The 23088-nt window shown below is 39.0% G+C and overlaps 1 protein-coding gene and 1 long non-coding RNA gene across 4 annotated transcripts in view; one reads left to right on the top strand and one right to left on the bottom strand.

The window, feature by feature from the left end:
- BBOX1 (gamma-butyrobetaine hydroxylase 1) overlaps positions 1 to 8766 on the bottom strand; it is a 59744-nt gene extending 50978 nt beyond the window's left edge. The window contains exons 1-2 of one of the 3 annotated variants that reach the window (XM_058688497.1): positions 8532 to 8766; positions 1052 to 1480 (exon numbers count right to left, since the gene is read on the bottom strand). In XM_058688497.1, coding sequence (XP_058544480.1) covers positions 1052 to 1270 — 219 coding nt within the window. In that variant the 5' untranslated portion in view covers positions 1271 to 1480; positions 8532 to 8766. Of the gene's footprint in view, positions 1 to 1051; positions 1481 to 7917; positions 8096 to 8531 lie in introns of those variants that run through there. The other 2 variants (XM_058688498.1, XM_058688499.1) reach the window with 2 other exon arrangements.
- On the top strand, positions 4601 to 6721 carry LOC131487621 (uncharacterized). Its single transcript, XR_009249850.1, has 2 exons — positions 4601 to 4779; positions 6556 to 6721. It is a non-coding gene; the product is annotated as an uncharacterized LOC131487621 (long non-coding RNA).
- Positions 8767 to 23088: the final 14322 nt, after the last annotated feature.

Here is a 23088-nt window from a genome sequence, read left to right as displayed (position 1 = left end):
GCCAAAGTGATACATCTGAGCTCTGAGGCCCCTTAAATATCACAGAAAAAGTAAAATGTGATTCGATCTGAAGTTCTTGTTCTGTATCTCCTAAATCTGTTGTTTCCAAAATTTCTGTGATGACTTAAAGTGAGCTATCACTGAATTTAATATTCCATCCAAGAGTATCAGAACGAGGAAATGATGAGGAGGAGGCAGATCATAATAATAAATGACAACAGCACTCTGAGTGCATCCTGTGTAACGAACACTACAGGCATAACTCCTCTAGTCCTCATACAACTCTAGAAAGAAGGTACTACTCTTATTCACATTTTCCAAGCGAGGAATGTCTGAGTAAATATTTCTAAGGTCACACAGCTGGCAAGCGGTGAACCCTGGGAGTAAAGTCCTTCAGTTCAGATAAAGACAAGAGGGGGAAGAGCCATGAGCTAGCTGTCACATTTGCTTTTCTGAGAACTATCCTCGTCACTTTGGAAGAGAGAAACACAGGCTGGTGGTCACATCTACTTGGTGGTTTTGAGAGCTTTGTTTTCCAGAGTTCTAGAGCAAGCCTTGCATATCAACTCACTCATTTGACTAAAACTACAGTCGTCGATACAAGTTTTTCAGTGTTCACTGCATGCCGGACACTGTGTTAAACATTTTTACCCATATTACCTCACTGAATTCTCATGTAATCTCTACAAACAAGTTCTGTCAGTATCCCTATTTTACAGATGAATAAACAGAGGCCCAGAAGCACTCTTGTTATTATAGAGATAGTTTGATTGTGTCTTCGGGGCTGTTCACGAAATTCCTTCACGGAAGGAATAATGAGCAATACTGTAAGTTTTATTAAAAACAGTAGTAGTGATAAAACTACGAACAACAATAACAGAAGCTTCCATCTACTGAGCATGCTTGCTTTGCCCCGAGCACTACACAAACATGGTTCTCTGTGTAGTTATAGACATGATCAAATAAAACATAATCCCTTCTTTAAGTTATTGGACAGTAGCCCCTTCAATGAACTGGGGAGATAAAGGAGAGATAATTTAGAGATAATTACCTTTTTTCTATCAAACGTCAAGCCTTTAATACCAATGTTCACATCAAGAGCTTCGATGAGAAGTTTCCGTGCTTTTGCAGAATCCAGGTAGCAATCGGGGCACTGGCAATTGTCTCTCAGCCATACAGCAGGGTAGAGAGACTCCGCACCGTCATGCCAGAAGATCTGCAACAAGTGAGCCCCATCCACCACTTCTGCCTTTTGGATGGCACAGTGCATGTTTCTGGTTCTTGCAGGTAAATCCTGTCAGCTGCCTGCTGTGACAAATCTGCATTAAAAGGAACCTCAGGCGGCTCAAGTCTGAACTTGACTTCTAAGAGTGTGAACAATTCAAGTGGACTCTGGCTCCTGCTGTTCAGTCAGCTGCCAGAGTCTGCGGCTTGACTGATCAATGCTGGGACCTTTGTTCTGATGAGAGTATCTCGTATGCTGTAAACAGAAACACAGTGACTAAAAGTACATAAGATAAACATGCTGAATCAGGATCCAGATGAAAAGAATTCCTTGTTTCTTCCAGAAATTTTAGATAATAAGTTCAGAACCAGTGACATAGGCACTTTGATAATTATGTTTGCATGAAAGCTCTGAAAATTTTTTTACAGGAGAAAAACGCTCCACAAATTGGAAGTATAACTAATCATATCTGTGCTATTTTAACTGACATCCAATTACACAAGCCTTTTGCAAAAAAAAAGTTTTTTTATGATACTAAATTAGTAAACTTGGTCTACTGAGGGAAATTTTAATGCAATTATTGATTTTAACAGATAATCTGTTACATATAATCTGGTACATTGTGCCATTTCTATCCTGCCATTTACTTTTTTACTAATACAATTCATTTTCTAAGTGCAGTATAAACGTTCCCAGGCTCTGCAGGCTTCCCATTCTCATCTTGCTTGATTTGTTCTCTGGGATTTTCTGTTTTGATATAATGTGCCTCGATATTTTGGCTCATTTAATCTAAACCTTTACTGAGTATTTTTATGAACCTTCACTTTACTTTGGAATACATGACTTCTTTTTAGTAAGAAACACACCAAATTTGAGGACATGAAGTATGTATAGGAAAGGGAAAGAAGCGAAAAGAGGCACAAGGTATTATGGACTGAGTACATCAGCGTTGATTACGATTCCATCAATGACCACATATTTGGCTTTCAGAAATTGTGTCAGTGCTCTGAATTTCACTTTCTTCATACATTATTTTCCAGGACTCTAAACTTACATGGGAGAAATAGAACTTACATGGACAATGTAGAATTTATGTGGAAAAAGTAGACCTTCTTAACTTGTTCCATATAACGATTAGCCTATCATTAGTAGAAGGTGACATGTGATGATAGAAAGAAGACTTCATTGCCTTGGGATGAAGGGGAGGCACACACACATACACACTCATACACAGAGTGGCTGTGTAACAATTCCCTTCTAAGTACCAGGCATTGCAATAGGCACCGGAGGGTTCAATGACAAGCAGAATAAAATATGAAATACAGAAAATAGCTCTCTTTATTCATTCTTATATATACAGTTAAACTTATTCAAATAATACTAATCTTCTTTTTAAAAACATTTATTTATCTATTTGTTTGTTTGTTTATTTAGTGTGTGTGTGAGAGAGAGAGACCATGAGCGGGGGAGAAGGGCAGAAAGGGAGAAAGAGAGAGAGAGAGAGAGGGAGAGAGAATCTTAAGCAGGCTCCATGCTCAACACAAGCCTGACTTGGGGCTCAACCTTATGACAGTGAGATCATGACCTGAGCCAAAACCCAAAGTCGGATGCTTAACTGGACTGAGCCACCCAGACACTCCATAAGCATCTTCTTTGTGTCTGATATGCTGCACCAGAAAGTTCAAAGATTACCATGAAGTTCCAGAGTTCAAGAAGAAGTGAGATGATTATGAAAGTAAACAAGAAAATACGGCTTGGTCCAAATGGCACTAAGAGCTGTCTGAGAGGTTCCGGGACGCTTGCTTAGAGAAGACGTCTATTTGAGGAAGTCTTACAGGATGTGATCAATGCTTCTGAATGCATACTAATTCCTTGTTCCTCTAGACACCCATATGGAGATGTGGCCACGTTTACCAGACATGTGGTTATACCAAGTCTTCTTCTCTTTACAAGGCTATGTTTTATCAGTGGGTGGCAAGCAGATGAGAGATAGAGAAGATTCTGGTTTCAAAGCAAATAAACACCAACCTGGATGATGGAATGTCCACAGGCAAAACAAAGCAGGAGAAAATGCATATATGTATGCTAATTTGTTTACCTTGTTATTTATTCTTTTTGCTACTTAACCTGATCTATTTATAAACTGATGGATTATTCATTTGCTAAAATTACTTGCCAAGAATCAAAGGCAAAAGGTACCTCAAAATATCAACACACACAAAATAAACATATGTAGCTTTCAAGCTCACCCTCTTTATACTGAGAACATAGCTATCTTTTAAAATACATTTTTCATATTGGTCCTGGCTTGATTTTTCAAAACAGCACAGGATGTATTTATCCCCCTGAAATAGTTCTTCAATTACAATGGACCATAATCAAGTGCCTTTTCATCCCTTCTCTTCTCTAAATCTACTCAACTTTTCAGCCTTTGCTTTATAATATGTGATCTCTAGATTATGTACTTTTCAGGGTGCATGGTCACTTTCCAGTTTACAAATGTCCTTCAAAATGTGTGACTTCGAATTATACAATAAAGAACAGATAGGATATTTCTAGTATAAAAAAGAAAAATTAATACCTTAATGAAGAAAGAAGGTTGTTTTTCTTTTTCTTTCTTTCTTTCTTTCCTTTTTTTTTTTTTTTTTTTTTTTTTTTTGCCTTGAGAGTTTGGAAGCATAGTGGCAATTGTTTACAGGATCTTACAAAAGAATAGCTAGTTTGGTTGTACAATAAGAATATTGGTTTTAATTATATTGATGGTAAGATTACAATATTAGTAAGAGTTTACATTTACCAAATGCCTTCTTCATGCCACTCATATTTGAAGTGCTTTACATACAATGACTCATTGAATATTCATTACAACTCAGTGAAAAATGTACTGCAATTACCTGAATAAGCCACAGAAAAAAGAGGTTAGGGGATATCAGCATACCGATGATAGTAGAACCCGTCTTATGTTCTCCAAGGGAGTAAGACAATTAAGAAAAAAATAAATCCGCTTCATTTATGTTTATCATCAAAATTCCATGTATGTTGGTGTATACTCGAGACCCAACTCATTTTCCAAAATGTGTTCATTAATGAGTTTGAAAATGTTGTGGTTCAAAGGATTTTTATAAAACTAGAACTTGATACATTGATTCTTAATGGATACATTGTTTGAAGGGCACATTTTCCACCATAATAAACATTGTCCCTGTGCTTAAAGATGGCACTATGCCCATATCCCACTTACTGTTGAAGTGGTAACACCTACAGACATCTGTACCGACAAACACTAATTACATTCCAACCTGCCATTTGAAGCTTTCCACCTCTCTCTTTTTTCTTTCCTTCTTCTACTTAACACGTTTGAACTGGAGAGGAAAAAGCACACTTCCAGATATAGGGAAATCTGACTCTTTTCCCCCAGCCTGCTTGGCCAAATGGGTATCCTGAGGAGGGTTATTTCAAGAGAGTAGGTGTCATCAGGACCAGGGGCTGATGGGAGTTGCCCGAGGCACATGGGAGAGTGTGGAAGAACTGGAAAAACTTGGGTGTTGCTGAAGGTAAGTTGTTTGGGTATCTGTGAAGGAACCTGTTGGGTCATTTCTACTCTTCACTATCCTTTTCTCAGTTTGTGACACATGTGAATGATAATCTAAACAAAAGCAGGGAGAAATGGGAAAATGGTTTCCCTCTTTAACTTATCTTGGTTTATTTCAACCTCTATTACAGCAAATGCAATGAACATTCAAAAAGAAAGAAATATCAAGGATCATCAGTGTTTAAAGGCAAATTCTTTCTGAAACTTAGACGTTTGTACATGAGTGGAATTTGTTGAAATTTGTTTTTCCATTTAGCCCACTTGACCTGTTAAAATTGAGCCCTTTTTAAGTTAAGCATCATGGACATGTAGTTATTTGATAAATAATTGTGTTTCTCTGAAGAAAAAAAAAGGAAAAGTAAATATTCCTAGCCATAGATATAGATATAGATATATAGGTATACTCTTTGTTAAATTCATGAATATATGCTAAAGTCATGAATATATGCTAAAGTCATTTTTGCTAAATTAAGGAGCACCTATAAAACAAAAATGTTTATTTGTTTTAGGACTAAATTATTACTGAGCTTCTCCTCATTCACAATTATACTTTGGTTTATGAAGTATCAGACTGGTTTTGGCGGGAAGGAGTAGATTTGCTTGTCCTGAAAAACAGATTTTGGATAAGGGGGATTTCAGTCTGAAAGAATAGATTTCTTTTAACTTAATCCAATCACTTGGTGTGTGTGTGTGTGTGTGTGTGTGTGTGTGTGTGTTCCTTTCTAGCTGACTCACCATATTTTTCCCCTTCAGAGTTATAGAAGTTTATTTGGGACTCCTGTTTGGCACAACATAACTGTCTGTTTTAGAGATTATCCTACTTCAGCAATGGGTGTGGTTTTTGTCTTTTTAAAATTTTTATAAATTTGAGTTTTGTCAGCTCGTTTTCTCCAGCAATGTTTGGAAACTTGAGAAAGTAGCTCTGAAAGTTATTTTATGCATTGATCTTGGAATTAAAAGAACCTGGAACTAGAACTCTCAGAGCCTGAAAGAAACAACTTGTGATATAGGTGGGCTAAGTGCCCTCATCTGAAATGCAAGGACAATGGAAGCTCAGAGATACTGAGTGTGATTTGTCCAAGCCCACAAGGCTGGCTAGTGGGAGAGGTTGCTCCAAACCTGGGTTTGCCAGTTCACTGTGCACATATAAACATTTTCTAGTTCTAATAAAAGAGAGTGCAAAAATTCCTTGAACACTAATTACAGCTAATTTGAATCATAGGTTTTGGATAGGATTCTCAGGAAGTTGATGCAGAACCTTCATAGTTACTCTACATAAAATTTAAATTGATAGAAATTAATATGTCTGAGAAGCCAGATTCATATATTGGATTACTCACCCCTAAAATAAAACACTATAATTTTTTACTATTTTTCATAATAGAAGGAAAGAATACAGTGGACTTATGTTATCGAATGTCAGTATCTGTTAATTTCCATCTTCCCTTCTTTAGTTAAGTCATCAGACCTGCTATCAGATAGTAGGATTCTCTCCGGTGTTTGACCTCCTGATTCTAGGTAAGTAAGATCAGAAAATAATCAAAATGCAAGAAATATGCAAATTGCATGACAGAGAGAGAATTTGTGTGTGTGTGTGTGCGTTGTATGCATAAAACTATTTATTTTGCACTTATTATGTTATAGCCCCTCTGCTGATGCTTTCAATTACATTAACCTTATTTAATTCTTATTTAATTCATGAAACTATGAATTTAGTGCTATCACTTCTATTTTACAGGTGACCTTGAGCTTGGACAAGTGAGGTAACTGACTTGAAAGCAGAGGAAATAGTAACTTGACCACTACTCAGTACTACATCATGGAGAATCTGTGGCTGAATAATTTTCCAGGCAATAATTTTAAGTTACCAAAAATGTGTTATTAAAATAGTAGCCAAATCTCAAGTTTGTTGGTTGTTAGTTGACCTCACCATCCGACATTTCATCACTGCAAGAAGAGGACAGAAAGTTTTCCAGACATTACACCATAAAGGCTTAGAAGGTATTACTATTATTTTCTATATCAACCTTTAAATCATAAAACTAAACTCATTTCCACTTGGTAAGGTAGAGGCTGACCAGACTGTGAGTGTTTGAGTGTCTGAACTTTAGTATCATTTGAATACATGCCCACTCTACTCATTACACTCGCTACCTAAGAGTCTTCAACTTGTTTTTTATTTGTTTTTAACTTGATTTAGTGAGTGGCTGAGCTGCTTAATAATTCATGAATAGACTCCTGTGAGTAATGAATTCTATAAAGTCATCAGGAAAAACAGTCCCCATTCTCTTAAGTAGGTTTACCATTCTGCCTGCTATCTTGTTTAAAGTATCAAATTTTGTGCAAACACTTCCTTCCTAAGTTATAAAAAGGAAAACTTTTTAATAAAAAGCTTCACTCTGGTAGCATTGCCACATTCAGACTGATACTTGTACATCAAAGTGTTTGTTTGCTGATATAATGTATATTTTTCTGGATCTAGATTTTATGACTGCTAAACCTTTGGACCAGAACATATATTCATTATGAGAAGTCCTATGTTTTATAATAAAATCAATTCAAGATACCTGTCATATCTCTTCTTGAGCTACATTCAAAAGCAAAACAATTGAAAGCACACACAAAGTTCAGTCTTAATTGATCAGTATTCTAGAAAAGCATGTTACATTCAGCTTTTTGGACTTCACGAAGGGCCAAGGTATATAATATGCAGTCCCTGCCTTTGGGTTGGATTGTGGATTATTCAGTGAATATTTCCAAATCCAGCCAGAACGTTCCCTTTCCCACCACCCAGCCTGTTTTTTAGACAGTATGCTCTCTGTCCCCTCTGTGTGCTTTCTGGATCAGCTTAGGGACTGTAAAGTAACTTGACTACTAGACTAAGCCAAACATAATTGGGAAAGGAAAGCTGCCAAGAAGCAATCAGATCCCCTGCATTCCAAAATCAAGCCTATTCCAAATGCCTGATGGACCATCCCCATCGCAGCCCACACGGCTGTAAGTCACATGTGCCTGGATTTTCAATTGGATGCCCCCTACCTCCACCCCAATCCACAGACCTGAAGCTCTTCAAATAAGGCAAAGATGAGCTCAGTCATACCTGTTCTCAGATGTGCTTTAGGCGCCAAATCATGCAAAATTTACCGAGGAAAGAAAAAGTCAGCTTTGATCCTCAATGTCTTTTGGGGGAGGGAGCCTCCTGGTAACCAGCACATCCCAGATTGATCTGCCTGCAGTTTCCCTACGTCTGACATCTGATGTAGTGCTATTACTTGGGAGCCTTTCTTTCTGCTCCTGGCGGCTCCACAGAAGCCCTGCCCCCGGACACAGCTGAGGTTTGCAAATGAGGAAGGATGTCCCAACCTGAAGGTGTAGCAACTCCTGAAGGGAGCTGGGAAGGAGAAAAAGAGAGAGAGAGAGAGAGAGAGAGAGAGAGAGAGAGAGAGACGGAAGGGAAAGAAGGAAGGAGGGAAGGGAAGGGAAGGGAAGGGAAGGGAAGGGAAGGGAAGGAAAGGAAAGGAAAGGAAAGGAAAGGAAAGGAAAGGAAAGGAAAGGAAAGGAAAGGAAAGAGCTTTTATGACCTAGAGGAGAAGCAGTTAGAAAGAGAAAGTACTTGAACACCTATTAGTGCCTGAAACCACAAAACCCCCAGACTCAGTGCAAAGCATTGCCTTAGTTCAGAGTTTTCCTGATAGAAGGAAAAGCAGTTCTCACCTGTCTGGTCTCCTGACCCTGAGCCAGCAGCAGCAACCAAAGCAAGTGAAGGAGACTCCTGTCTCATCTGTTCAAACTGACAGCTCTTTTACTCTAAAAGTCACTTGGAGAAAAGACATTGAGATGAACATTTAACAGGGAGGAGCTACTAGCGCCCACCTCAGCAGAGGTGAGGTGATGTCTACTTGCCCATAGAATATTCCATTTGAGCCTCTTTGGAGGGAGCTTGACTATTTCAGGGGGTGGGGAGGAAGGTTGGGATGGGTCCCCTTAAGCCTGATGCCCTTCTTCCTCCGCAGTTTTGGCTGAAATGAACAGTAGCTGCCAGAGACCCTGGGGCTTTTCTGAAGGCACCTGGTTGCCCAGTGACTTGACTCACAATTACACAGGCCTGAGGGCAACAAAAGGAAAGGCCGGGGTGAGCAGTGTGCCAGGGACCCAAAGCCTGGCTGCCAAGCATTCAGATGGAGAGTGCCCAGTGCAGGGGGAGGGCTGGTGGACGAGTCTCAAGTCCTAGTTCCTGACGGGGAAGAGAGGCCATTAGAAGAAAGTCTACAGAGGACAACTGAAATCCAAGGGAGAGACACTTGAGCCCTGGGCCTTTGTCCCACAAAACCACCCTTCTCGAAAGACACCGAAGCAGCCTCAGCATGCAACTTGTTGCTTCTTGCCTGAAGGACTCTCACAGTGGTGAGACAGGCACGAACAAAAGAGCTAACCATGGAGAGAGAAAACGCAGCCCAACTCTCCCATGGCCTCTGCTGTGGTTTCTTGCCCAGGACAACTGCCCTTTCCAGAACTGCAGTGTTCCCTTCCTCAGTGATGCCCTGTCGGCGACTTCCACAGTAAAATGTAAACGGTGTCTCTTCATTTGTCATCCCCTCCTCCATCTTCCTTCTTCCTTTCCCCCAAGTCTCTGGGTCAAATTACTGACACCCAGCGTCCAGTGAAAATAACAGCAAGTTTTATTCCCAAGTATGGGAGGAGAGTATGTGCATATGGCATGCCCTCATAAATGTTGCCAGCATTTTAAACCCACGGTAACTGAGGTTATATGTATGCCAGAAGCAATCAGTTCATTATATTTTAAACATTCAGATGACATCATAGATGCAGATTCAACTAATTTCACATTTTGTGCTTTCATAACCATCACTGGAGTAAATTAGGTAAATTCTATTCCAGCTTTAAGAAAGTTGTGGAAAAAAAATGTGTTGCATATACATGGCTTCTTATAGAAGAGGAAAACAAAACCAAAACAAACCTATCAATGATTCAAGTTTTGGTTTGTTTTTTAAGTTTATTTATTTTGGGAGAGACAGAGACAGCACGAGCAGGGGAGGGGCAGAGAGAGAGGCACAGGGAGAATCCCAAGCAGGCTCTGTGCTGCCAGTGCAAAGCCAGACATGGGGCTCAAACTCATGAAACTGTGACATCATGACCTGAGCTGAAACCAAGAGTCAGAGAGTAGGATGCTCAACTGACTTAGCCACCCAGGTGCCTTAACAGTTCAAATTTTAAATCCTGCACATAAAGAATTAATTCCCACATCAGACACAAACAACAAACAAATCCTACTCTTGACGATGTGAAACCTCTTTAAGATGAAAAAAATACAACGAGCATTTCTCAGAGGACTTTCTCCTATCTGTTTTAATGTTTCATAGTCTTCAGCTTGCTTTCACATGTGGCTGCTTACTGTACTATCCTGGAAGCGGCAAACCATATCAAATTCTGGATTTCAGATGGAGAAAATGAGACCATGATGGTTCATGAGCTATAGAAGGTGACCAAATGTGCAAGAGACACCATTGGTACCAGAGCCAGAAATGTGGACACTTTGCCCATGTGTTTCTGGTTTTTTTTTTTTTCAGATTTAAGAAAAGTTTATTTTTAAAATTAACTCCATGCTAAGTACGGCTAATTGAACTTACGTGTAGCCAATGCGTTACACATTAGAAACACTGAAATAGAAGATGAGTGTGCACAAACAAAAGATGCTCTGGATTTCTTGAAAGCCTTCTTCGGTATTGCCCCAACAGAAAGATGGGAGGAAACTGTGAAAGATCTGACTCAGAGATTTGAAGGTGGGTGGTGTTTCCAGAGGAGGAAGTCTGGTGACTCCAGGGGCAGCCTACTTATATTGTACCATATTTAACACACCGTGATGCTCAGGGAGTTGTCTTGGGCTTGAGAAGATCTTCTAGATGGCAGGACTAGTTAGCTTCAGTGAAATCTAGTACCTCTGGGAAAATTTTGCTGCTTACAAATTTCCTATTTTGAAGAAGGAAAACCAGTAAGATTTACAAAGAATACTTACCGTACAAATAGGTGGTAGATAGCAGTGTTCTTTTGGTTTCAATTTTAGTAATTTTCTAGAGGTTTAAAAAGTACAAGACAGGTTTTAATATTAAAATATACTGTAATTTATATTTAATTTTATATGAAGAAGGCAAACAAAATGGCCCATAATCCCACTGCCCTCACATGATTAAGAAAAATATAGAAAGATTAAATGAAAAGTAAGTCTTTCTTCTCCTTCTTTCAAATTCCTTTCCCAAATGTCATTTCTGTTTAATTTTTTTTTGGCCTGTATTCAAATATTTACTATAGAGATGTGTAACCCAGTGGTGTGCCGTTAAATACTGAACAACCCATTCTCAGTGCCCACGTGGTCCTAATCCTCAGGTAAATAACAAAAATGTTTTTTTTTTTTAATGTTTATTTATTTTTGAGACAGAGAGAGACAGAGCATGAACGAGGGAGGGTCAGAGAGAGAGGGAGACACAGAATCTGAAGCAGGCTCCAGTCTGTGAGCTGTCAGCACAGAGCCCGATGTGGGGCTCGAACTCACGGACTGTGAGATCATGACCTGAGCCTAAGTCGGCCGCTTAACCGACTGAGCCACCCAGGCGCCCCAATAACAAAAATGTTTTCATCAACCATGGTGAAAGGTCCCATGAGCAAGGAGCGAGCCCAGTCTAGAAATTGCAAAATGATTCAGCCAGGTAGGTATAAGGAACATTTGCATTGAGTGGGAAGCTGTCCTCAGTCTGTCCGATAACAAATACTGTGATGATAAATAAATATTAATAATCATTTAGCTAACTAAAATAAATAGCTAGGCTCTGAATTTTTAGTCATTCGGTTTCTAAGAACTTAGTAATTTCTGAGTAAATAATAAGCTGCCAATAAATGGCAAATATTAATTTTTTTTTTTACTTGGGCTGAAGAAAAGGGTGGTAATATAGCCAATTTGATCTTGGGGATAATTTGTTTTAAATAATTAAATGATTATGTTTCCTCTTAGTGGAACATGAACTCCATGAGGGCTTTGGACTCCTGTATTCAGTACTGCTCTTAGAACAGGCAATCGTGGCCTGTGTTTTGGGGAGCTCTACTCTGGCCCTCCTTCATCAGTACTACTCCCCATGCGTGATCCATCTGTGAGACCAAGGGACACACCCAGAACCTGCACCAACCCCTCCATTCTAGATAATGCTTTGCAAGCACAGGCCCTGAAATTTCACACCAGCAAAGACTTGTGCCTACTTCTAGTGTCTGTGAGTATTCCCTTCTCTTTCTCCAGGCCACTGAAGTTGCACCGTGGCCCTGGTGTGTACTCACATAGACCAGTGGGATGAGCCAGGAGCAGCTGTGTTATGGTGTAAAGAGAGATGGATTTGAGATGTGTATTCTGGAGTATCCACACAGTCTCCCTCCCTGTGCAGGATGAATCTTGGGGTAGGATGAGAAGTGGAGGGGTCTGTGGCTCTAGAGTCTAGGGACTGGCCTTCCCTCCCTTCCCAAATTCTGGTACGGAACAAGGCATCTGGGAATTCTATTAGTTTTGTTGTTTCAAATTTTTATTTAAATTCTAGTTAGTTAACATATAGTATAATATGGCAACAGGGAATTCTAAATTCAAGCTTGGACTTCTACGTTATTATGAAGATATATTTTTCAAGGTTGGAGGACGGAACATATTTTATTCAACAGTTAGATTGTTAAAAGCGATGGTAAGTGTTGAACAAGATACCCTCTGAAAACAACCACCACCACTACCCAATATGTAGCATTTGCCATTTGATGTAGTGCATATATCTTCCTGTCATGACCAATTTCAAGGTGCAACATTTCACAGATGCAACATTACTGCACGTGAATTTGGGAAGAGACGCATCCAGTTGGCTCTTAGCAGCTGGCTGATAGAAAGCTGGATCCAGAACATCACTGTTTATAATTTTCAATATTTAGACATAGAGTATAGGGGTTTCAATGTATACTCTCATCCCTGGCCCTCCAAATGTTAATGATGCAACCTAGTACACAGAAAAGTGCTGGCATGTCGTCGACCTCTTGAATAAAAAGTCCTATTAGTTGTGTGACTTTAAGTAAGCCGTTAATCTATAAAGTAATCTGTACTTTACAGAGTTCTTGACCAAACTATACAGTTCATGTAAAAGCATCTGGCATAGTTCTTGGCACCTTCTATATAATCAATAAATGCTGTTGAAATAATGAATAATTGGCATTCAATAAATGTTAACATCTTTTTTATTATCATATTTGGGAAAAATTCAAATTTTTTTTTAATTTTAAGCCATTCTTAGGTGTTTGTAATTTTCTGCAGTTGTCTCTTGGTCAAGACAAATGCCCATTTCTTTCAGGGTTTTTCTTGGAGAACCCTTTGAGATAGACATCTCGTTTTATCCAGTTCCCAAGGGAACAGTGCTCACACAATGTTACTCATTTTAGCAAGTTTGGTAAAATTCCATTTGGCTACAAGTCTGTTATCTGAGCCTACAGGAGAAAGGCTGTGTTTTCCTATGCTCTAACTTTGTTCTCAGCTGTATTTTGTATCCTGCTATAGTGGAGAGAAAAAATGGCTTCGAATTAATACTTAAGATTTAGTCATTCCATATGTTATCCTCAGCGAGGGATATGTTGAGTTTTCAAGGTGAACATTTGAGAAATAGGAAGTATAAAGGATTCAGCAGTGGTATTCTCCTCCTCACCTGCTTGGTTAATTGCATGAAGCTTAACGATGAGTGATAATTTCTACTTGAGAAGGTTGTCACCCATGAACATATTCCATTGGTTGGTAATTGATACACTTAGTATAAGCATCGTTTCTTTTCAGTAATCCTTAAATAGCAGGTATCTTATTTCTCATGAGGATGTTTGCTTTCTCCTAAAATATTTCAGTATTGCTACCATGTGTTCAATGAGCCATTTGTCCCCCTTCTCAACATTTTTAGCAGTGAGACATTTTTTTTTCTCTTCACAGTGCCACAAATAGTTTTTCATTTTACCTACAAATTCCCGCAAAAAAAATTTGCTTAGCTGAATTCTGTTTCTATAACTTCAAAACTTTGGAAAGAAATCTCTCGTAAACATAGAAAAGATCTTGTCTGGGAATCTTCCTTTATACTACTAAAAATCAGTTCTTTCTCCAAAAAAGAGTGTTCTATAATCATATCACAACAGAGTGGAAAACTCATCTGATAGGCTGTTAATGACAGCACAGTTTCATCGATAAAAATATCAACTTAAAGGCAGAGCTCAGGAAAATCATCAGTATATGTAGAGTATAATTAGCCATTTAGAAGAATCTTAGACATATTCTGATCTAACAATCTTATTTTCTAGATCGTTACACTGAAACATGTCTAAGCTAAAAACATTACCAACCCAGATATCATCAGGGGACACTTTTGAGATTTTCAGTTGTATATTAGTGAGAATAGATTGGGTTATTGTGCATAAATTACAGCAAAAACTTGGTAGCTTAAGACAACTGAGGAAGGGGTATTTGCCCCTTGACATGACATGCCCATCATGGTTGGGTAGTGAGATGTGCTCCATGAGCTCAAGGATCAAGATTGATGAGATTCTGAAACATCACCAGATGCTGTGGCAGAGGAACAGTAAGAATGGCTAATCATGCCTAGAATTGAAAGAGACTCCCACCTGGGAATGTCACCTGTCAGTTCACCCATTTCACCAGTTAAGCAAGTCATTAGTCATGTATCCCTTCAAGGAGGTAGGGAGCTGCAATCCAACTTTGTTATTGGAAGGAGGAAACTGGAATATTTGTGAACAGCCCCAATGTCTGCAAATCCTTACTACTCCTACAGTTAAGATAATTTTCAAATGTGTGAACTCAGACATAGATAATAAACATGGAATATACTAAGGCATAATAAGACTTTAAAAGAGATGTTTAGAGAATGCAGTTGTAACAATTAATTCTAGAAAATTATAACGGCATTTAATGGCTAATTGGCTGAAAAGTTTCTTCCATCTCTCACCTGACTAAATTAGTAAGACCCAAGCAGTTGCAGGATAAATGATGTTAAGATATCTAAGGAAAGGATCAGTAGGAAGGTGAGGGAACATTAGAAAACAGAAGTTCAAAGGGGAAAGCTGATACCCTCCTTCCAGCACCACCAAGGGATTTGGCAATACAGATGGATGCATTAGTGTCTGCTAACACATCCCAATAACATTTGAGACCCACACATAGTTCTTGCTCAATAAGCCATTTTTACATCAAATTTTAACTTTCGTGGATTTCTTTTTTCTTAGAGGAAGAGAATGGACTTCTCAGGCTAATATGAATATTTAACATTGGAAGTTAAGGGTTCTTATTCTAATTCAACAAGTTGATCTCTAGTTTATAAGCTTTAGTTGAGGCAACCTCACTAAGTCTTATCAACTCTGGGAGACTGATACTTCTGGATCTACATGGCTAATAATTGATTGTGGGAAATTCACTTTGGAAATCCTACTGGATAAGACCCTTGACTCACCAATCAGGTAACCTGGCAACATCTGACCTCCTGCCTCAACCATTCCTCACCCTCCCAAAGATGTTACCCTCCAAGTGTGATGTGAAAGGTGCTAGTTAACGTGCCTTCTTTTTTTTTTTTTTTTTTTTTTTTTTTTTTTTCAACGTTTTATTTTATTTTTTGGGACAGAGAGAGACAGAGCATGAACGGGGGAGGGACAGAGAGAGAGGGAGACACAGAATCGGAAACAGGCTCCAGGCTCTGAGCCATCAGCCCAGAGCCTGACGCGGGGCTCGAACTCACAGACCGTGAGATCGTGACCTGGCTGAAGTCGGACGCTTAACCGACTGCGCCACCCAGGCGCCCCTAACGTGCCTTCTTAATATGATCTCCATTCTGCCCAAAGTCAGTCCAATAGTGGTGTTACTGGGTGGTGAACTGCACAATTCCTTGGTCCTTGTCTTCTCCAAGGAAAGAATTCAGTGGACTCAATAGAAAGTTGAAGCAGCTAAGGTTTTGTTTGGCAAACCAAAAGTACAACCTAGAGCCATAGGAGGGGGCTGACCCAGGGTGGGTAGCAGCCGGCTGAGTTCTGCATTGAGTGTGTGTGTGTGTGTCTGTGTGTGTGTGTTTTAACGTTTTTATTTTTGAGACAGAGAGAGACAAAGCATGAATGGGGGAGGGTCAGAGAGAGGGAGACACAGAATCCCAAACAGGCTCCAGGCTCTGAGCTGTCAGCACAGAGCTCAACGCAGGGCTCGAACCCACGGATGCGAGATCATGACCTGAGCCAAAGTCGGCCACCCAACCGACTGAGCCACCCAGGCGCCCCTGTGTGTGTGTGTGTGTGTGTGTGTGTGTGTGTGTGTGTGTGTGTGTTTTAAGGGGATCTATTTGTTCTCCTCCTTCCTATCTTATTGTCATACCACCCTCTGGATCCATCCCAGTTTCCTCCTTCCAGCCTTTGGTGCAGGGTCCCGTCTGCCATCTTCCCATGAGCACCTAAAGCGCAACTCATGGGGGGTGGGGCTAAAACCTCCATGGAAGCAATATTATAATGATAGCATAATAGTCTTGGGGTTACTAGAGGACACCGGTTTCCTTAAGTGCGCATGCTCCAAAGTTGGGCCAGTCCCTGCAGCCCCTATCTCCTGCTTATCAGCTGTGCTAAACCTCAGAAGGGTTTGGTCTAAGGGAGATGGGTAGACACTGGACAGAGATTGGGTGGTCGCTGGTAATCCCCCATCTGCCATACTCCCTTCTCCCTTCCTGCTCCTGTCCATCTAACTGCCTACTCTAGTCGATGTGCCATTGACTGCCAGACACAGCATCTCCTCGTTAAGATTGAGTCTGGAAATTTCCTGAGATCTTTTAAAACATAACTGTCCTTTGAGAAAAATTCTACTTTGTCACTAATGTTTACTAAGCCTTTCTCATGGAGCAGACACTTTGGTCACTGTTTTATGCTTTATTTTGTCTAATCTTCACAAAACTCAGTGAAGTAAATGCTGTTATTCCCACTTTACAGATGAGTAAACTGAAGCTCAAAAGCTTGGTAACTTGTCAAAATTACCAAACTAGTAATTAGGAAGGGTAATAGGATTCAAATGCAGTTCTGAGTTCAAAATCGGAGCTTCTCATTACTATGTAGCAATGTAGAGGCTAAAATACAAAATACAAAGTGACTACAATAATCACTTACTCACTTATTCAACAAGCCTGTTTAAGAGCACACTATGAACTCTTCCAGATGCTCCTCAAGGAGTTATTATTCCATTGAGGAACACAGGCAATAAGCAAAGAAATTAATGGGATAATTTCAGTTAGTGGTAAGTGCTATGAAAATACTAAAAAGGGTAATAGGATGGAGAGAAATTTTACTGAAAGGATATTAGTGTGCTGGTCAACGAAAGCTTCCTCCCACCCTTCCTTCCTTCCTTCCTTTCTCAATCTCTCTCCCTTCCTTCCTTCCTTCCTTCCTTCCTTCCTTCCTTCCTTCCTTTCCTTCTTTTTTAATTTTATGGAGAAAATACTCAAGCTGAGACCTGAATGATGAAACAGAACCAGCCTTTGGGAGAAAGTGAAAAACATTCCAGGCAGAGAGAACAGGACAGGAGAGAGTGTGAGAACATTTCAGGTAGGGGGAAGAGCAATGCAAAAATGTTTGAGATAGAGGTCAGGGTGGTCAGGCACTTGAGGAACCGGGATACCCTTGCAGATGCACAGATAAAGGGTAGAGTGGGAAAAGACAAAGTTAGACAGATGGGCAGGACTCAGTTAAGACAGAAAAGAGGGAAGTGGAGCCTGGTTGGCTCAGTCTTTCGAATGTCTTAACTCTTGATTTCCTGCATTGTTAGGCTACGCATTGAGCATGGAGCCTCGTGGCTCACATGCTCTTTTTCTCAAAAAAAAAAAAAAAAGGCAGAAAAGCAACAAACAACATCTACTCTTGGATGCAAGTAAAAGGCTCAAGAAGGAAAAGGTAAGGAGTCTTGCAGGCAGAAGTATGTATACAAATATATATCTACAGTAAAACCTTGGTTTGGTTTGTGAGCATAATTTGTTCTGGAAACATGCTTGTAATCCAAAGCACTTGTATATCAAAGCAAATTTTCCCATAACGAAATAATGGAAGTTCCGATGATTCATTAAACAACCCAAAAACATTCATATATAAAAATGATTATAATACTGTAATATAACACAAAATAATAAAGAAAAATAAACAGATTAACCTGCCCTTATCTTTGAAAACCTCCGTGGCTGGTGTGAAGGAGACAAGACAGAGGAGGGTTATTGTGTAGGCTGACTTTCACTATCACTAATGGAATCACTGCTTTCTATAGGCTCAATGGAATCTCTTTCTTTTTGTACAACTTTAACGAGGATCCTATCCAGTAAAACTTGCTTTTGCCTTCTTTTGAGGATTTCACAGAAATGTGGCATTGCATTGTCATTAAACAGATTCAATTGCTTACACTGCTACAGTCTTGTTTGGGTGGTTGTTTTCTACAAAATTTTGCACTGTTTCTCACATTTTACACATCCCCCTAATATCATTTGAAGTGAGGGATTCCTTTGTTTTTTTTTCTCCTCTTCCTCTGCAGATGAGATGCAGTCATAGACTTTCTTATAAAATCTTGCAATTTTTGTCACTCCCATACCTCGTTCATACGTATCGATGATTTACCTGTTAACTTCCACAGTAATTCTCTCCTTCTTACCGCTTTTCTTTTCAATTTTTTTCTGCATGGGGGCCATTGTATACATTTGCATGGATGTTGACTGCAGTGCAGTATTAATAAACTCTTGTCATATACTGTATTTGATGTAACTGGCAATAAAGCCTCAGAGGAAAGGGTCTATATCTGCAGGCAGCCTGACCTAGAATGAAGCAAATCATTTCTAAGCTTACTCTTGTATGGAAAAGCAAAGGACCGTCCATAGGTGCTTTGAAGTGACAAAAAATACACCAGTGCCAGTTGTGGGCACCTTCCAACGTTCTGAAAAATCACTGATTTCTGCTAAAAATCACTGATTTCTGATTTGAGACCAAGCATCCAAGCATGGGAGATGATCACCCACAGTCCCACAGTGAGAGAATGAGAAAGAACCATTGGCTCAGGTGTGATCATGTAATGTTTGATGTCACATGCTACTCGTATTGCAAGACATCACTTGTTTATCAAGTTAAAAGTTATTAGAAATGTGTGCTTGTCTTACGGAGCACTCACAGAACAAGTTACTCACAATCCAAGGTTTTACCAGATTTCTTTCTAGGGGCAAGCACTGCTCCCAGTAATTTATCTTCTGAGGCCCAGAGACATATACTACATTTGGTTTCAGATATGCAAATCTTTGTATTCCTTCAAACACCTGTTGGAACACAAGATGGGGAGAGACTGTCTATAGTACTGACTGCAGTTAGGTCCAGCAAACATTCTGGCAAAGAGCTGGGCCTCGGCCACCCCCACCCCCACCAAAAGTTAGTGCTTAGAATTTTTACATTTAGAAGGATATGTAACAAACTGATGGCTGCTGAGGTTAACTCAAAAAGCTGGAAACAGGACAAAATGAATGCTACCTCTGAGTACGTAAACTGATAAACTGTTGCCTTCCCAAGATTATCAAATGGTTCTCAAACTAATATTGTAACATTGGTAACATTGGTCTGAATCCTATAGGCACACCTTGAAAATAATGGATTTCTTTTGATTCTCAATACAAAGGTTCAAGTGATCTCAATGGTGGACCGTGTCTTTTATTCTTTAGATTCTAGGAGGCCCAGTAGGGCCCAAGGAACTCTCCATGCTGTTTTCTGGTAAGTGTATTTCCTGCGTGAACCCTTTCTGGAAACCAGCAATCAAATTACTTCAACAAAGTAACAGATAACTCTATTTGCTGAAATGTTGTTTAACAAATGGAATACTCTCCAGACTGTTTGAATACCTCAACAAAATGCTTAAACATATGCCTGGGAAAATGGATTTAGGATTTGATAATATGCTGTGGAAGATGAATTTAGAATGTGACTGGAAAAAAAAATGCTACATTGAAATCTCTTCAAGAACATGGTCCAAATGTGTGTAATCCATGGGCAAACTTGCACTTGGGAAAGCATATTAATGTCTTTTGCTCACTTGAAACTAGATCCTAAATCTTATATTCTTATCCAGATGTATTTACAATACTTTTTATTTTTTCTTAGCTTTATAGGGTTCTTTGTTTTTCTTTCATGATCATTTTTCCAATTAGCTCAAGAGGCCCTGATTGCATTTTTGGCATAAAGGAGTGTAACTCCTTACTCACTGCATGATTTGGGCAGTGGGAGAAGAGGACACACTGTTTATATAAAGCATTTGAGAAATGATTTATCTGTTAATTATTTGTCTCATCATATATCAATTACTCAAAATATTCAGTATTTTACTACTTCAGAGAATATGTCATCTTGAGTATCAAAAGTCACCAAAAAAATGCTTCATCCAGACATGTGTACTTGATTTGCAAATATAGGAGTAAATTTTAATTTTGAGATGCATTTAGATAGATAAACTGGAGATATAAAAACATGTCATTGGAGAAGTTGTTTTACTCTTCTCATAAATTACTTAAAAGATTAGGTTGGTCCATTAATGGCTTTTTAAAAAGAAATGATAAACCCAGAGTTCTGAGACTGAAAGCCTCTTGAAATACAAGTGGAGATCTGGAACTCATTTGTTTTAGAGTACATCAGCATTACTTGGCTCCTCTCATGTGCCTAGTCACAGATGTATCTAGGGCGAGATTTTTAAAGATTTCATCCCACTGTAATTAAGAAGAGGATTATTATTATCAACTGCCTTATCAATAAACAATTTTAAAATGTTTTTATTCATAACTTACTATGTTTGATATATTACTCAGTTAAGTAACAGTAATGAAAATGTCAAGCACACAAGAACTGTGGTGTATCTCATGACTATACTAACTTATTTCTTATGGAGGATGGAAATAAAAGATAAGCCGTAAATAGAGATTATGGCCACATAGTTCTGGAGAATAAAGATCTTTGCTTTATATTTAAAGAAACATTTTTATCTGTGCCACTTTATTATAAAATCTTATATGATCATAAAATTTTATTTATTTATTTTTTTTATCTCTCTATACATATATTTTATTTTATTTTATTTTTTAATATATGAAATTTACTGTCAAATTGGTTTCCATACAACACCCAGTGCTCATCCCAAAAGGTGCCCTCTTCAATACCCATCACCCACCTTCCCCTCCCTCCCACCCCCCATCAACCCTCAGTTTGTTCTCAGTTTTTAACAGTCTCTTATGCTTTGGCTCTCTCCCACTCTAACCTCTTTTTTTTTTTTTTTTTCCTTCCCCTCCCCCATGGGTTTCTGTTATGTTTCTCAGGATCCACATAAGAGTGAAACCACATGGTATCTGTCTTTCTCTGTATGGCTTATTTCACTTAGCATCACACTCTCCAGTTCCATCCACATTGCTACAAAAGGCCATATTTCATTTTTTCTCATTGCCACGTAGTATTCCATTGTGTATATAAACCACAATTTCTTTATCCATTCATCAGTTGATGGACATATGATCATAAAATTTTAATATACAACTAACATTCTCTCTTTATTCCCTTCTCCTCAAACTAGTTTATAAGAGAGAATCATGGTAACACTTCGCAGAATATTTTTCCAGATTTTAAATGTTTATTTAGGCTTATATAAAGGTGGCCTATACACACACACACACACACACACATACACGCATTTATACAGAGGCATGGGTAAGTTCATGTGTATACATAGGAAATAAGATCATATTACATATAGTTGTGTAACTTACTTTTTCTCTTATGTTGTGGAAACCTTTCCATGTGTGCACACATAGTAATACGTTACTACTGTTTTCAACCACTGATATTGAAACAATGATATTCCCTCTCCCCCCCCCCCCCCCCCCCCGGTTTGGTAAAACTGGAAAGGGTTATTCAGGCCTGCCCTTAGGAGAACATGGAAAAAAAGGCCCTCTTATACCCAGTGGGAGGGAATGTAAATAGTGATGGTATGAATAGTTACAACAGCTTTCCAGGTAATTATGGCAGTGTATAACAAAGTCTTAATGTGCAATACCTTTGGCCCAGAAATTCCTTTTCTAGTTCTCTAGTTTGTAGAAATAATCTCTCATATGCACTACGATATATGGAAAGATATGTTCATGGCAGCAAACTCTGAACTGAAAAAAAATTGAAAGAATATAAAACCTAATGCTTATCAGTATAATAGAATGGCTGGACTAAGTCATATCTATCCATTTATTTCTCACATAGTGCCAGTTGCCTGGGCTCTAGCTGTTCTAGACTGAGCTTGGCTGTAGTTCATGAGTTGGATTCATGCCCTCTACATGTGTCTCCCTTCTCTTTTGGACCAGTGACCAACTGAGGCATATTCTTCTCATGGCGAAAGGCAGGAATGAAAAAGGGCCAGCCAACCCACATAAATCTTGTTTAAGTTCTTGCTTATGCCAACTCTGCCAACATTCCATATGCCAAAGCAAGTACCATGGCCAAGCCCTACATGAATGGGAAGGATTCATGCTATTCTCTTCCGACCTATGGAGGAGGTCAAGGGAGAATGAGTGACCATTTGAAAATAATCTGATGTCTAGTATGTTACTAATCCAAACTATTTTAGACAGATCCAATATGTTTCCAGTGAATTTTAGATACAAAGAAGTGCAATCCAGTCTAGCTGAATTTAAAGCCTCCATGACATACTCAACTTACTACTTTGTCCTACTCTTTTGCATCCAATTTCAGACTGACCCAAGGCAAAGATCTCTTCTCTCTCTTCCTTTTCTTGGTCTCTCTAGAATGGAAGAAGATGGAATAGGACAAGTATCTCTAATGTAGCAGGTCACTTCAATTCTACATGTCTGTGGTAGTTTCTGAGTCTCTGACTAAGACCCGCTGGCTGCTGATCCCCGTGTATGGTAAACATGCAATGTTGATTCTATTGTGGGATGCAAGAGGGCCCTTTGAGGTTTCCTTATTGCCTAGTTTTCTAATAAGAGATTCTTTCTGCTTTACTTTCTTAAAACCATTCAGTTTGTGCTCCTGGCAGTTTATCCTATAGCTTTTTGATGCTCTTGATATCTTACTAGGTGCTCAGCCATCTTGGGTGTGTTAGTTTTCTGTTCAACTGCCTTTTACAATATCCACTTAACCTTGAAAATTTCACACACCTTTGGAAGTC

The sequence above is a fragment of the Neofelis nebulosa genome, chromosome 10 (genome assembly GCF_028018385.1).
Source record: "Neofelis nebulosa isolate mNeoNeb1 chromosome 10, mNeoNeb1.pri, whole genome shotgun sequence".
In the NCBI taxonomy this organism is placed as follows: Eukaryota; Metazoa; Chordata; class Mammalia; order Carnivora; family Felidae; genus Neofelis; species Neofelis nebulosa.
This window is presented reverse-complemented; position numbering and strand designations above follow the sequence as displayed.